The sequence below is a fragment of the Budorcas taxicolor genome, chromosome 3, assembly GCF_023091745.1.
Source record: "Budorcas taxicolor isolate Tak-1 chromosome 3, Takin1.1, whole genome shotgun sequence".
Lineage (NCBI taxonomy): Eukaryota > Metazoa > Chordata > Mammalia > Artiodactyla > Bovidae > Budorcas > Budorcas taxicolor.
The window spans coordinates 15,597,646-15,612,023 of NC_068912.1; the positions used below are offsets into that span (position 1 = coordinate 15,597,646).

The 14,378-nt window shown below is 37.2% G+C and overlaps 1 protein-coding gene across 1 annotated transcript in view; it reads left to right on the forward strand.

The window, feature by feature from the left end:
- Positions 1-14,378, forward strand: part of ASH1L (ASH1 like histone lysine methyltransferase) — a 193,892-nt gene that overhangs the window by 59,184 nt on the left and 120,330 nt on the right. Inside the window, exon 4 of the mRNA XM_052636803.1 lies at positions 10,059-10,160. Within this exon, the coding sequence (XP_052492763.1) occupies positions 10,059-10,160 (102 nt within the window). The remainder of the gene's footprint in view (positions 1-10,058; positions 10,161-14,378) is intronic.

Below are 14,378 nucleotides of genomic sequence, written 5' to 3' on the forward strand. Positions count from 1 at the left end.
GACTTAAATTGAAGAAAGTAGGGAAAACTGCTAGACCATTCAGGTATGACCTAAATCAAATCCCTTATGATAATACAGTGGAGGTGAGAAATAGATTTAAGGGACTAGATCTGATAGAGTGCCTGATGAACTATGGATGGGGGTTCGTGACATTGTACAGGAGACAGGGATCACGACCATCCCCATGGAAAAGAAATGCAAAAAAGCAAAATGGCTGTATGAGGAGGCCTTACAAATAGCTGTGAAAAGAAGAGAAGGGAAAAGCAAAGGAGAAAAGGAAAGATATAAGCATCTGAATGCAGAGTTCCAAAGAATAGCAAGAAGAGATAAGAAAGCCTTCCTCAGTGATCAGTGCAAAGAAATAGAGGAAAAGAACAGAATGGGAAAGACTAGAGATCTCTTCAAGAAAATTAGAGATACCAAGGGAACATTTCATGCAAAGATGGGCTCAATAAAGGACAGAAATAATATGGACCTAACAGAAGTAGAAGATATTAAGAAGAGGTGGCAAGAATACACAGAAGAACTGTACAAAAAAGATCTTCACGACCCAGATAATCACGGTGGTGTGATCACTCATCTAGAACCAGACATCCTGGAATATGAAGTCAAGTGGGCCTTAGAAAGCATCACTATGAACAAAGCTAGTGGAGGTGATGGCATTCCAGTTGAGCTATTTCAAATCCTGAAAGATGATGCTGTGAAAGTGCTGCAATCAATATGCCAGCAAGTTTGGAAAACTCAGCAGTGGCCACGGGACTGGAAAAGGTCAGTTTTCATTCCAATCCCAAAGAAAGGCAATGCCAAAGAATGCTCAAACTACTGCACAATTGCACTCATCTCACACGCTAGTAAAGTAATGCTCAAAATTCTCCAAGCCAGGCTTCAACAATACATGAACAGTGAACTCCCTGATGTTCAAGCTGGTTTTAGAAAAGGCAGAGGAACCAGAGATCAAATTGCCAACATCTGCTGGATCATCGAAAAAGCAAGAGAGTTCCAGAAAAACATCTATTTCTGCTTTATTGACTATGCCAAAGCCTTTGACTGTGTGGATCACAATAAACTGTGGAAAATTCTGAAAGAGATGGGAATACCAGACCACCTGACCTGCCTCTTGAGAAATCTGTATGCAGGTCAGGAAGCAACAGTTAGAACTGGACATGGAACAACAGACTGGTTCCAAATAGGAAATGGAGTACGTCAAGGCTGTATACTGTCACCCTGCTTATTTAACTTATATGCAGAGTACATCATGAGAAACGCTGGGCTGGAAGAAGCACAAGCTGGAATCAAGACTGTCGGGAGAAATATCAATAACCTCAGATATGCAGATGACACCACCCTTATGGCAGAAAGTGAAGAAGAACTCAAAAGCCTCTTGATGAAAGTGAAAGAGGAGAGTGAAAAAGTTGGCTTAAAGCTCAACATTCAGAAAATGAAGATCATGGCATCTGGTCCCATCACTTCACGGGAAATAGATGGGGAAACAGTGTGTCAGACTTTATTTTGGGGGACTCCAAAATCACTGCAGATGGTGATTGCAGCCATGAAATTAAAAGACGCTTACTCCTTGGAAGAAAAGTTATGACCAACTTAGATAGCATATTCAAAAGCAGAGACATTACTTTGCCAACTAAGGTCCGTCTAGTCAAGGCTATGGTTTTTCCAGTAGTCATCCATGGATGCAAGAGTTGGACTGTGAAGAAGGCTGAGTGCTGAAGAATTCATGCTTTTGAACTGTGGTGTTGGAGAAGACTCTTGAGAGTCCCTTGGACTGCAAGGAAATCCAACCAGTTCATTCTGAAGGAGATCAGCCCTGGGATTTCTTTGGAAGAATGATGCTAAAGCTGAAACTCCAGTACTTTGGCCACCTCATGTGAAGAGTTGACTCACTGGAAAAGACTCTGATGCTGGGAGGGATTGGGGGCAGGAGGAGAAGGGGACGACCGAGGATGAGATATGGTGTGATGTGATTCATGGGGTCGCAATGAGTCGGACACGACTGAGCGAGTGAACTGAACTGAACTGAACTAAAAGTAGAATGATTTGCTGATATCATATGGATAGCACTTTGATAGATGGATTAGAGAAAGATCAGGTAGACCAGTTTGGATATTGTCTCAGTGAAACATAATGGGGCCCTGAACTAAGGTAGTGATAGCGAAAACAATATTCAGAGGAAATAGGTTTTATTTTTATAATTTTGTTTGTTTATTATTGACTTGACTGGATCTTTGTTACTGCACGTGGGCTTTCTCTAGTGGCGAGCAAGAGCTACTCTCAGGTTGTGGTATGCTGGCATCTCATTGTGGTGGCTTCTCGTTGCGGAGCATGGGCTCTAGAGCACAGGCTCTGTAGTTGTGCTGCATGAACTTAGTTGCCCTCAGCATGTGGAATACTCCCCAGCCAGGGGTCAAATCCATGTCCCCTGCATTGACAGGTGAATGTCCAGCCACTGGACCAAAAGTCATAAAGAAAAGAAAGCGGAAAGATTTTAGAATGTCTCTAAGATACCTCTCTCAGGCAGTTGGTTGAATGGTGATGTGATTAAAAGAAAATATTAGTTGTTCAGTTATGTCCGACTCTGCTACCCCATGGACTGTAGCTGTCCAGGCTCTTCTGTCCATGGAATTCTCCAGGCAAGAATACTGGAGTGGGTAGCCATTCCCTTCTCCAGGATCTTCCAGGTATCCCCTAGGTTTCCTGCGTTACAGGCAGATTCTTTACCATCTGAGCCACCAGGGAAGCCTAATTAAATAAACGGTGGTATGCAGAAGGAAACTGGAGATGGAAAATGGATTTGACTTTCATGCTGTTCAGTGGGATATATCAATCTGTAGCTCAAAAGAGAAATCAAACCTGAAGGTAAAGTTTTAGATCAGTGGTTGTTTAAAGGAATTAAGAGCAGGAATGATAATGTTTAGGGTGAACACACTGGGCTTCCTAAGGGAGTTCTGTGCTCAGCAGTGTCAGATGCTGATCATTCAGATAAGGACTGAAAGACAGTTTGCTTTCGCAGATTATCTTCTGTAATCTAAGAGCAGTTTCCATAGTGGCAATTGTTAGATTTCTGGAGGTTAAGGAATGAATGGGAAATAATAGGGAAATGTGGGCAGTTAAAATTCTTACAGCTTTAAACATTGTAGCAATCCCAGTGTAAACATACAAAAACATGAAAAAAACGAGCAGGGGCAGGAGTGGAGGACCTTGTACAAAATACTTGGCCAGTACTTCTCAAGAGTATCAAAGACCTGGAAAAACAAGGAAAGATTGAGGCAGCCGTCACAGATCAGAAAATTAAGGAGACTTGGTAACTAAATACAGTGATATCCAGATTAAAATCTGGAACATGAAAAGAACATGAGTGGAAAAATTATGCCAATGTCAATTTCATAGTTCTGACAAATATGCCATAATTAAGTAAAACATTAAGGAAAGTTGAATGTAAAAGACTTATGATAACTGACTTTATAACTTTTCTGTAAGCTTAAATTTATTCCAAAACAATCAGTTTAGTTTTTTAAGTACTGATTGTCATATGAAACCAATCTCTAACTGATGAAGGAAAAAATAAAAAATATTCTTTACCATTTGTGTTGAGTAGATTTATCATAAGGGTTAATTAAAATAAAACAGGCATATTTGATCATTTATGTTGAATAAATCAGATCAGGGCACAGGCAGAAATGACAGATACAGTCTGGAATAAGGCATTTAACCTTTCTCTCCTTGTTTTCATTGTAGGGAATCAAACAGATTTAATCACTTCAGCAGTTTTGAACTAAACAAATCTCAGAAAGCTTTGAAAAGAAAATGTTATTTTATAAATGATGTCTTATTTTTAAATTTTATACTGTTCATACACTGTTATATATTAAAAGTCTAAAATGAGCTTGATGCAAATAAACTTGTAGTAAAATTGTACTCTTAAATGTGGCCAGGTTTCTGATTTCACCCAGTTCTTGATAACTAATTCTGTAGTTAAGTATCTGTGTTAAGTAGACATGAAATAGGACTGGTGAGGAAGAGTTTCTGACTGGCGTGTCAGACACAATCACTGCTTTTCAGTATTTTCAATTCATAGCTAACTGCACATGCTAGAACCTGCAGCCTGTTCAGTTCAGTTCAGTCGCTCAGTCGTGTCCGACTCTGCGACCCCATGAACCGCAGCACGCCAGGCCTCCCTGTCCATCACCAACTCCCAGAGTTCACCCAAACTCACGTCCATTGAGTCAGTGATGCCATCCAGCCATCTCATCCTCTGTCGTCCCCTTCTCCTCCTGCCTTCAATCCTTCCCAACATCAGGGTCTTTTCAAATCTTCTTTTGGTTTGGAAAAAGCTTATTTACTGTAGTAGAAGCATAATGGTTGAAGCACAGTATATTGAGTCTTATTTTCTTTTTAACTGAATGTGACGTTGATCAGAATTTTCTGATTTCTGACAGTTTCTCCAAGGTAATATATAAGATACACTCATAAGTGAGTGTGAACATGTGGCGATGAAATCAGAAAATTTATTGTGGTGATTAGTACAGTTCTGGGAATTTCCAGAGGAATTCCATTTCAGTGAATTATCTGATTTGGACACTGAGAACCTAATTGGAAGGAGAAAAACATGGACTTTTTAGCATAAAAATCGCCAGCACAGACTCTGAATCATTCTTGTACTGTGTTTAATTGGTGAGTCAGATGAAATGTATTGCTTTCAGTAAATAAATTTCCCACAATTGGAAACAGCTGTTTTTATTGTCGAACCAGTTCTTATCTCAGCATTCAGCTCATTCAGAAGAAGCTTCCGGGATTCTTATGGTCTGTGAACCATAGCGAAGGATTCAGAACTTGAATCTGGAAACAAGAAGATTTGATCAGAGATTTCCACATAGTTGACATTTTATGTCATGTTCTTCTCCTATGGCGTCCATTTTAGTTATAACCAGTTTTGATTCAGTCACTGTTTAACGAACATTACCAATAGTCTTGACTTATAAGTAATAGAAGAAAAGGAATTTCTTAAAATTAGAATTTGGGGACATGCTTTATATTTGGTGGGAAGGAGCAATTTAAATTTTAAAAATTACTTTTAAATGTGTCATTTTAAAATAAATTTATAGTATCTATGAACTGATTACTGCACAGTGTCCAAATCTAGCGTCGTTAATCTATTTTTCCATAGTTTACCCAAAGATAAGTATAGCATTAGAAACCTGAAACAGTTTGCTCATTCAAACCATTCCCTAGTTACTTGGGATTTTAGTGTTGAACTCTCAACAGAGTATAACCAAAACTCATAGTATGTTGTTGTTAAAGTTTTAATCGTAGATTTAGACTAAAGAAATGCCTCTTTTATCCAACCAGCTGCCAGTTTCATTCACTGTGTTCTTTTGCTAGCTTCCATTTAGAAGTTCCTTGTTTTTTAGCCTAGGACACTCAAGGCTTCAGTGAAGTAATTTCATTGAATCTTTATTCCAGTGTTTTGTGATGCCTTCCACCTCTCCTGCACACTCTTATCAGTAGGAATTTTTTCTATTTATGCAGGTATCTTTGCCTGTATGACTCTATCCTCACACCCAGGCATCTGTAAATGTAGTTATGTCTTTTTTATCTTAGATTTGTTTCTGTTTCTCCTCTGTAGACATCAGTCAAGATCTCTTGTGACCAGTGAACTTGAGAACAGCTTTTTGGTTTCCACGTGTTTTTGTGTATAATATAAAGATTTCCAGATTCTTAATCCCTTTTAAATGTAGGTATGTTCTTTTTTGCTTTCTTAAGTTTTGACATTCTTATCCATGCTTTCATCTTATGACTTTGCTATAAAAGTACCATCTCTTCTCTTTTTTTGTCTAATTTGGCACAGATGTTTCCCCCAAACCTGTCTTTGTCTTTAAAAGTTCATCCAATAGTGGTCAAATAAAAACCCAGAGATTCCACAGTCAAAACCACTTGCAAGGCTCCCTCACATTTCCAGGTTTTTTAAAAAAATTCTTAATTTCCTTATTATTTTCCCAATTAATAATATTGTCTCTCTTCAGTTTCCCTCCTTAGTAGTAGTCCACCTTCTTTTTTACATGAATGTCTCAACTGAAGGAAAATAATTTACTTGTAGTTTTCACCTTACATTTTTGTTAAATTCCAGTTTTATTTACGTACTGCTTTTGTTATTTATCTTTAATTTTTCTTTCCTTCATTTATATGTATAGAATTCCTAAGTATATTTCTGAAGCTGTTATCTGAGTGATGAGACACTCAGTATGGTTTCTACCAAATAGTGAATTGAATAATTCCCATTAATATTCTCTGCTTGCGTCTGAAGTAATAAGAAATGAGAACTCATTTCCATGAGAATTCTCCAATATTTGGAAGTATATGTGTTCTCCGTGTATATTCTTTGAGCAAGTATCAGATTTTCATGAATTGGAATACAAACGTACCTCCTGTCTTGTGAGGAGTGGAAAGTCTTCACTTAATCCTCCAGGCAGATCTAAAATGACCGCTGATGCTGAATGTGCCCAATCTCGTCTCATCGTGAGATGACCACTGATGACACATGAACAAATATTCATCACAGGGTGGAGGTGATAACAGAGCAGTAACTCCTTTAAGGAATCAGCCATGATTTAGAAGAACCAAAGAGCCAAACAATAGAAGCAGAAAACTACTTTCTCCACTGGTACAGAGCTGAACAGAGAACCAAACACTTTCTGGTTCTGACTCATCTTTTGATCACTTTGTATTTTATTGATATAATCCCAAACCTGGAGAAGCTATGATGAAGAGTCAGTGAATTAGGAGATATACTTCAGAGGAGCTTTTTCCAACCTTATGATTACCTACCAGCCCTGGAGTTACCTATCTTAATAGTACTTCTCAATTAGAGGTACTTATTTTACAAGTACTTCTTTATGTTTAAGACAGATGCTTGATGTTCTGGAATAGTTCTGGTTCCTAATTGGATGCAAGGCTCTGTCCCTCTTTAATTTTAATATTGAGTGGTTGTCTATACATATCAATGACATTATTAAGTATTTAGAGTCTAAAAGTTCTATGATAAACTGAAGGAGCCAATTAATATAACATCTGTCAAAGCCTTCTGAATTTTTTACATTATCTCATTTTGGAACTCACAACAACCATGTCAGTTAAGAATGCTTTATTAAATGCACATTCCAGTATGTTTACTTGCCTAGATCTTATTTTTCAATTCATAGCGGTGCCAGGAGGCCAACTCAGGATACTGTGCTCCATAGTTCATGTACTTAACACTGCAACACTCTGCATTGCATTCTGAAACATAAATATGTTGGTCTCTTGAAATGAGCATACTCATTCTCTGGGCATTGTCTTGTTCTCCCCTATCTACCCAATTGCATAATGGCACTTATAAAACAATGTGTTTCTGGTAGTATTAGAGACCATGTTTTATGATTTCTGTTATTAGGCCAGTTTTAACATGCTTCTGAAAATCTTTAACAGGTTATTTAGCTCTTTCATATAAGTTTTATCATCATTTTCTAGTCTTAAACTTGATTGCTTTACATGATTAGTTACGGTTTTTCCCCTCAGGTATCCATACCCTCCTCCTCTTACTCCTCCTGTAAGCAATGTTTTTAAGTGAGGTAAAGGTCTAGATCAGCTGATTATCAAGCCCTAGAGATCTGTATCTTCAGGGATACAACTTTATTCCCCCTTAAATATGAAAAATTGTGAAGAACAGCTCTATTCTGTATGAACAGGGAATTCAGACTTTTTAAAATGAAAAATGAGGATCTTCCTGAATGAAGTTTTATTCGTTTCCTATTACATCTTAAGAATAGGCTGCTGGCCTCCATTACTTTCAGGAAATGAAAAATGGCTCCGAAGCTAAGTGAGCTAAGCCATCTCTCTCTCAATTGTTTCAGTTTCTCAGGAATTGCTGTACAAAGCTGCCAATAACGGTCTCCGGGGATCTGACCCCCATTCCACCTCCCACTGCCTCCTCTGCAGCTCCAGATGCCACCAAAAGAAGGAGCTTTGAAGAAAGTGCCTGTACCCTCTTTTACCCTGAGGTGGGTGAGGCCAGGCAGGGTGATTCTCAGGATATCCTGATGATCAAAGGTATAGTTGAAGCCTTCATCAAGACTTTCTTGAAGATGACCAAGAAATTTGGGAAACGTTGCCAAATAGCCTAGAAACTGAAGACGGAGCTCAAGAATGGATGGCTCAAACGCCACCTGAAGTGTAATACATGATAACATACAAGACCCTAAGTAAGCTCCTAGAGGGCAGAAACTATTGCACTGTTTTTACTATCTCTCCCTCACCCACCTCCACAATGTCTAGCATAGTGCCAAACATATAAACTATACTCAATAAATTTAAGTTTATAACTGAGAGAGAAGACTTTATAAAAAGTGCTCTCCAATCCCTTCTTTCCCTAGTGCTTAATCTAAGATTGCCCATTCATCAGGAGAATAATGATAAAGAGAGTTCAGTGATGTCTCAAGCTTCTTGGCCACTGTTGTCTTCTGTCTTGGCTGTGTGTCTGAGTAGGAAATATTTATCTGTCCTGTCCAGTATAGGAATTTTTCAGTATTATTGCTTAAACTTATATCTTTGCTGATGCCTGGGCTTTTACTTCTTAGATATTTTATTGTGATAGTTTAGCTCTTTAATGGAAATCTTACCTGAACCACACTCTAGGGGGATTTATTGTATTGTTGGTTTTTAAAAATCCCTTTGTATCTGTTTTTTAGATTCAACAATAAACAGTCTTGCTCCTTAATTATAGCTTACAGTAGTCATCACTGTGTTTCCAAAGTGGGATATTCTATCATAACATCAATTTTCCCCAAATGTAACTTGTTATTCTTGAATGGCAGCACATATCTCACCAGAGCGATGCTAAAAAAGCCTGCTTGAAAGAATATTTATAGTGATGTGATTTAAGACACTGAGTGATTAAAACAAAGTTCATGGTTTACTGTTTTTCTTCCAGAAACAGAAATATTAGAAACTTAGGTCCATTGAGTTCTTCTATTCCCAAGTTGTCCTGTTTGTCAGTCAGTTAGTCATTTCAGTAAAGTTAACTCTGATTTAGAAACAGATCTTTAAAAAAAAAATCTCATCTTAAGATATTTAATTTATTGTACATTTTGAGCCTCCAGTTATGTGTAAGACTCTTTTTTTTCAAGTTAAAAGTTGAACATTTAAAGTTCAAGTTAAAACATTTCAGACTGCTACTAGTTTTTTGACAGTTGGTCATTATGTATTCTCAACAGGTGGCTTTTTTAGGGTATAAGAAGTCCAGTATCAGAACCAGGTATATTTTATTCAGGAAAATAATCTTTCCTGAATGACATACTTTCTCTTAAGTAAGAGTTTTGTAAATTATGCTGCATTTATTTGAGGTTTTTGAGAAGAGTATGAGACTTTTTTTTTTAAGGAAATGGAGTTTCTTATCTTCATGAACTTGTATGTGTATAACCAAGGAACCTTAAGTGTAAGTGATAAAGGAGGGGTAGCCTGTTGCATAGATAATCACAAATTCCTTCTGAATGATTTCTGTGGATTATATGGCACGTGTGGGTTTGAGGTTCAGCTTTTAATTTTCATCTCTGATTCTCTTAAGTAAAATGCTCAGGTTGGACCTGCTTTTCTCGCATCAGTTGTTCCTAATTAATTGCATTGTAGTTTTGTCAGTTTATATGATGAATTTAAATCAATAATCAGGAACAGAGTTGATCAGATTATTGCTAGTGATTTTTATCGATAGATACCTTAATAATATGTTTGATAGTGGTAATACATAAAAACTAAATCATATATTTTTCATCCTTCCACTATAACTAGTTTTTCCTCTGTTAATGTAAATTATGTATATGAGACCTGTGAAATTCTCTGCGCAACATCCAATGTGATTTCTCCTTCGAGTAATGTACTCTTACTGCCAGCTTGAAAGTCATATTATTACAGAGAATTGCAGTGGCAACAGCTAAAATATTACACTTCTAACAGAATGTTTTCACATTATTTCTGGACTTGGATTTTCCTATGATTTCTGTCTTTTCCTGTCTCTCCAGGTTCCCAGCCAGCCTCAGATAAGTCTTCCCAGCGACCATCAGAGAGCACAAACTGTAGCCCTACACGAAAGAGGTCTTCATCTGAGAGTACTTCTTCAACAGGTAAGGGCTGTTGTTTTAATAGACTCTTAAGATAATTTCCCATCCGTTACTTGTGAACAAACTTGCAAAATATATATATATATATATATTTTTTTTTTTTTTTTTTTTTTTTTTTTTCTTTTTTTGGCCTCACCTTGCTATGTAGCTTGAGAGATCTCAGTTTCCTGACCAGGGATTGAACTTCTAAGCCAAATCATAACCGCTAGACCACCAGGGAACTCCCTTTCAATAGATTTACACTATAGACTACAATTTAAAACGGCTTGTAGGATAATACTATAGAATAAAACAAGTAAATGGTCCTGCAATATGAGAATAATAATGTATAATGAAAAAATAGGGCTTCTCTAATGGCTCAGATGGTAAAGAATCTGCCTGCAATGCAGGAGACCCATGTTCGATCCCTTGGTTGGGAAGATCCCTTTGAGAAGGGAATGGTTACCCAGTACATTATTCTTGCCTGAAGAATCCCATGAGAGGGAGCCTGTCTGGCTAGTCCATGGGACCACAAAGAGTCAGATACAGCTGAGCGACTTAGCACCCACACGTTGAAACAATAAAAACAGTAGTCCCTTTTACCCCTTTTATGAGCAATTAAGCCTACTCCATGAGGTATAGTGATTTTATTTTTTTCTTTCAGTTTTACTGAAATATAATATGCACTGTATAAGGTGTACAACCTAATGATTTTACTTACGTATATCATGAAAGAGTCACCGCAGTAAGTTTAGTGAACATCTATCATCTCATACAGATACAAAATAAGAGACACATTTTTTCCTTGTGATGATAACTCTTAGGATTTACTCTTTTAACAACTTTAATATATAACATACAGCAGTGCTAATTTTACTTATGTTGTATATTGCATCCTTAGTATTTAACTGAAAGTTTGTAAAAGTATAGTGATTTTGATGTAGTTTAGAAGGGATGATTCAAAGTGAATGGTTACAAAGATAGGCAGGCACAAAAATAGAGATTTTGAAAGCTGAAGTGAGATAATGGAGTATGTAATGCAATGGGGACAGTATATTGGAGCTATCTAATAAAGACTTAGATATATATAAAGTTGTTTAGTAAAGTGATAGTTTCCAGTAGCTTTTACACATCTTTGAGATTTGTGAAGCAATTTGAGGTTGTAAGAAGAGCCTCTATTAATGTTTATTTCAAATCAACTGTTAAAAGTTGTCATTTATGTATTTTAATATATATAACCTCTTCATGGGTTAGTGGCTCAGATGGTGAAGAATCTGCCTGTAATGTGGGAGACCCGAGTTCAGTCCCTGGGTTAGGAAGATACCCTGGAGAAGGGCATGGCAGCCCACTCCAGTATTCTTGACTGGAGAATTCCACAGACAGAGGAGCCTGGCAGGCTGTAGTCTGTGGGATCTCAGAGAGTCGGACATGACTAAGCAACTAACACTACACTAACCTCTTCATACAGTATACAGATTGTGCTCTCAGTTTTCTTCTTACTGATGGTATGTGTGTTTAGAAAAAAAAAATAGAGAATGATATATGTCTTCTACCTTCTTAGAGGATTAGAGAGTAGGAAATCGTGGAGTGTTTTTTTTAATTAATTTTTAAGTCGGATGATAATTGCCTTACTATGTTGTGTTAGTTTCTGCTGTACAGTGACATGAATCAACTGTAAGTATACATATATCCCCTCTCTGTTGAGCTTCCCTCCTACCCATCCCCCATCCCCCCCACTTTAGGCCATCTCGAGCACCATGCTGAGCTCCCTGTGCCACACAGCAGCTTCCCACTCCTTTACGCGTGATAGTATGTATACAGCAATGCTTCTCTCTCAGTCTGTCCCACTTTCTGTCACCAGCTCTGTCCACGAGTCCATTCTCTACATTTGCATCTCTCTTAGTAGCAAATCATTTTTGATTTATCAGTATTATCAGGCAAAATAGGGAGTGATAGTTTCATTCCCAGCAATGGGAGTTATATATGTAAAGGGGAGAGCAGTAAGTTTAAAAAATTAAGGAGCCATTGTGGTTGGAGTAAAGACAACAACTCAATATGAAGCTGGAAAGGTATGTGAGGACGAGTCATGTAGAGTCTTATTGATAACACTTAGAAGCCTTTGAAAGTTTTAGCAAGGAAGTGACATATTGTTTCTTAGCTTTCTGTCTATGTGGTTTTGCTTAGCAGATCATTTAATGATGTATGGTTGTGGTGCATGGTCGTGTCCAACTCTTTACGACCCTGTGGACTGTTGCCCGCCAGGCTTTTCTGTCCATGGGACTCTCCAGGGAGGAATACTAGAGTCGGTTGCCATTTCCTTCTCCAGGGATCTTCCCAGCCCAGGGATTGAACCTGCATCTCCTCTGTCTCTTGCACTGGCAGGCAGATTCTTTACCAGTAGCGCCAACATCAGAAAATTTCATTTCTTCATCAGCATAAGGCCTCACGGTCAAATTATATCAATATGGTATTTAATTTGTATTTGATTATTATCTTCACCATATTTGAAGTTTTTATTAGTACCATAGTGCCAAAGATACAGTGGAGCTGAAATAGCAATGATAGCTTTGTCTCATAGTACTTTGTGGTTTATACTACTTTGGGGAGACTTTTAAACTCTTTCACAATGAGTGACTACTTTTGATGGTATCAGCCTAGATCAGGGTTCAGCAAACCACAGCCTAGGGACAAGTGTTGTCCAAAGAATCTTTATTGTTCAGTCTTCAAGCTAAGAATTGATTTTACATTTTGAAAGGATTTTTTTCTTTGTTTTCTTAAAGGGAAAGAAAAAAGTATAATATGTGCGAGAGACTGTATGTGTCCTCAAAAGTCTTAAAATATTTACTATCTTTTTAAAGAAGAGGTTTGCCAACTCCCAAAGAAAAATGAATCAGATTTCAATAAGAGACACACCTATGAAGAAAATTACCAAAATGTTTTATTTTAGTAAATAATACTTGTTTAGGGTTACTATATGTACAGAGCAGTGGGGATACAAGCATGAATAAAATAAGGTTCCTGCCCTCAAAGATTCAGACATATTCACCAATTAAAAAGTGTTAAATTTTAGAACAGGCCAGTATACAAAATGTTATGACAGACAGAGCTACTCAACTACTAACCAGTGACGTACTGAAAATGTGACCTACATGCTACTATAATTTGAGTAGACGAGTGGGACAAGGACATGAAGTTGTGAAAGTAATAATGGATTTTATTAGATTAGGTGTATTTTCTTTTTTGACAGAATTGAGATTTTATTATAGATGCAGTTGGGAGCTATCAAAGGATTTTGAACAAGGAAGATGAAAAGTATTTGATGTATTGTATCAACCAAAATAAGCTAACTTTTGCAATGCTAAAAAAAAAAAAAATCCCAAAATTTCAGTGACTTAAAACAAGAAAGACATTTTTTGTTTCATGCTATATGACCATGATGGTTCTGCTCCATGTTATCTTCTCTTTAGTATCGAGTCTGATGGAGCAGCTTCTATCTATCTGGAGTGTTACTTGTCTTATGAAAGAGAGTGAAGGACCATAGTAATGCACTAACTAGCTCTTAAAAGTTCTGTCCAGAGGTAATATACATTACTTCTCACATTTTAGTGCCAAAGCAAGTCACATGATTCAGTCTTATGTCAAAGAAGTATGGGAACTATAATCCTACCAAGGGAGGAGCAAGCAGATATTTATGAATAATAATGTAGTGTGCCACATGTGCATTTTAGAAAAATGCATAACATTACAGTATGGAGAATGGACTGTTGCATGAGAAATGTGTAGAGATAGCAGATAATGGCTTTAGATTTAGATATATTAAACTGTCTTTGGGTTATTGAGATAGAAATGTTAGCCATTTGGAAGGTGTGGTTTATAGTTAATGATGCCTGTGGTAAAGAAACAGATCTAGCAGTGTGTATATAAACTTGAATCTGGCAGTGAATGAGGTTGCCCAGAGAGAAAGTATAATTTGAAAAGATGACAGAGTTGGAGATTTAAGATACGTTAGATTTGAGAAGAAAGGGGATTAAAAGATGTCAGTGAATGCCATAAAATTTTAAATAGTTTTTTTTAATATAAAAAGTAAAGAGTACATGTCATAGAAGCCTCTTAATGTCAGATGTCATTCGGAAGTTAAGAAAGGTGTAGACAAAAAGTGTAAAGTGATTGGGGAAAAGATTTTTTGAAAAACAGGTGTAAAGTTAGAGCAGTTTGGGGGCTTTAGGTGAGGAAAGGAGACTA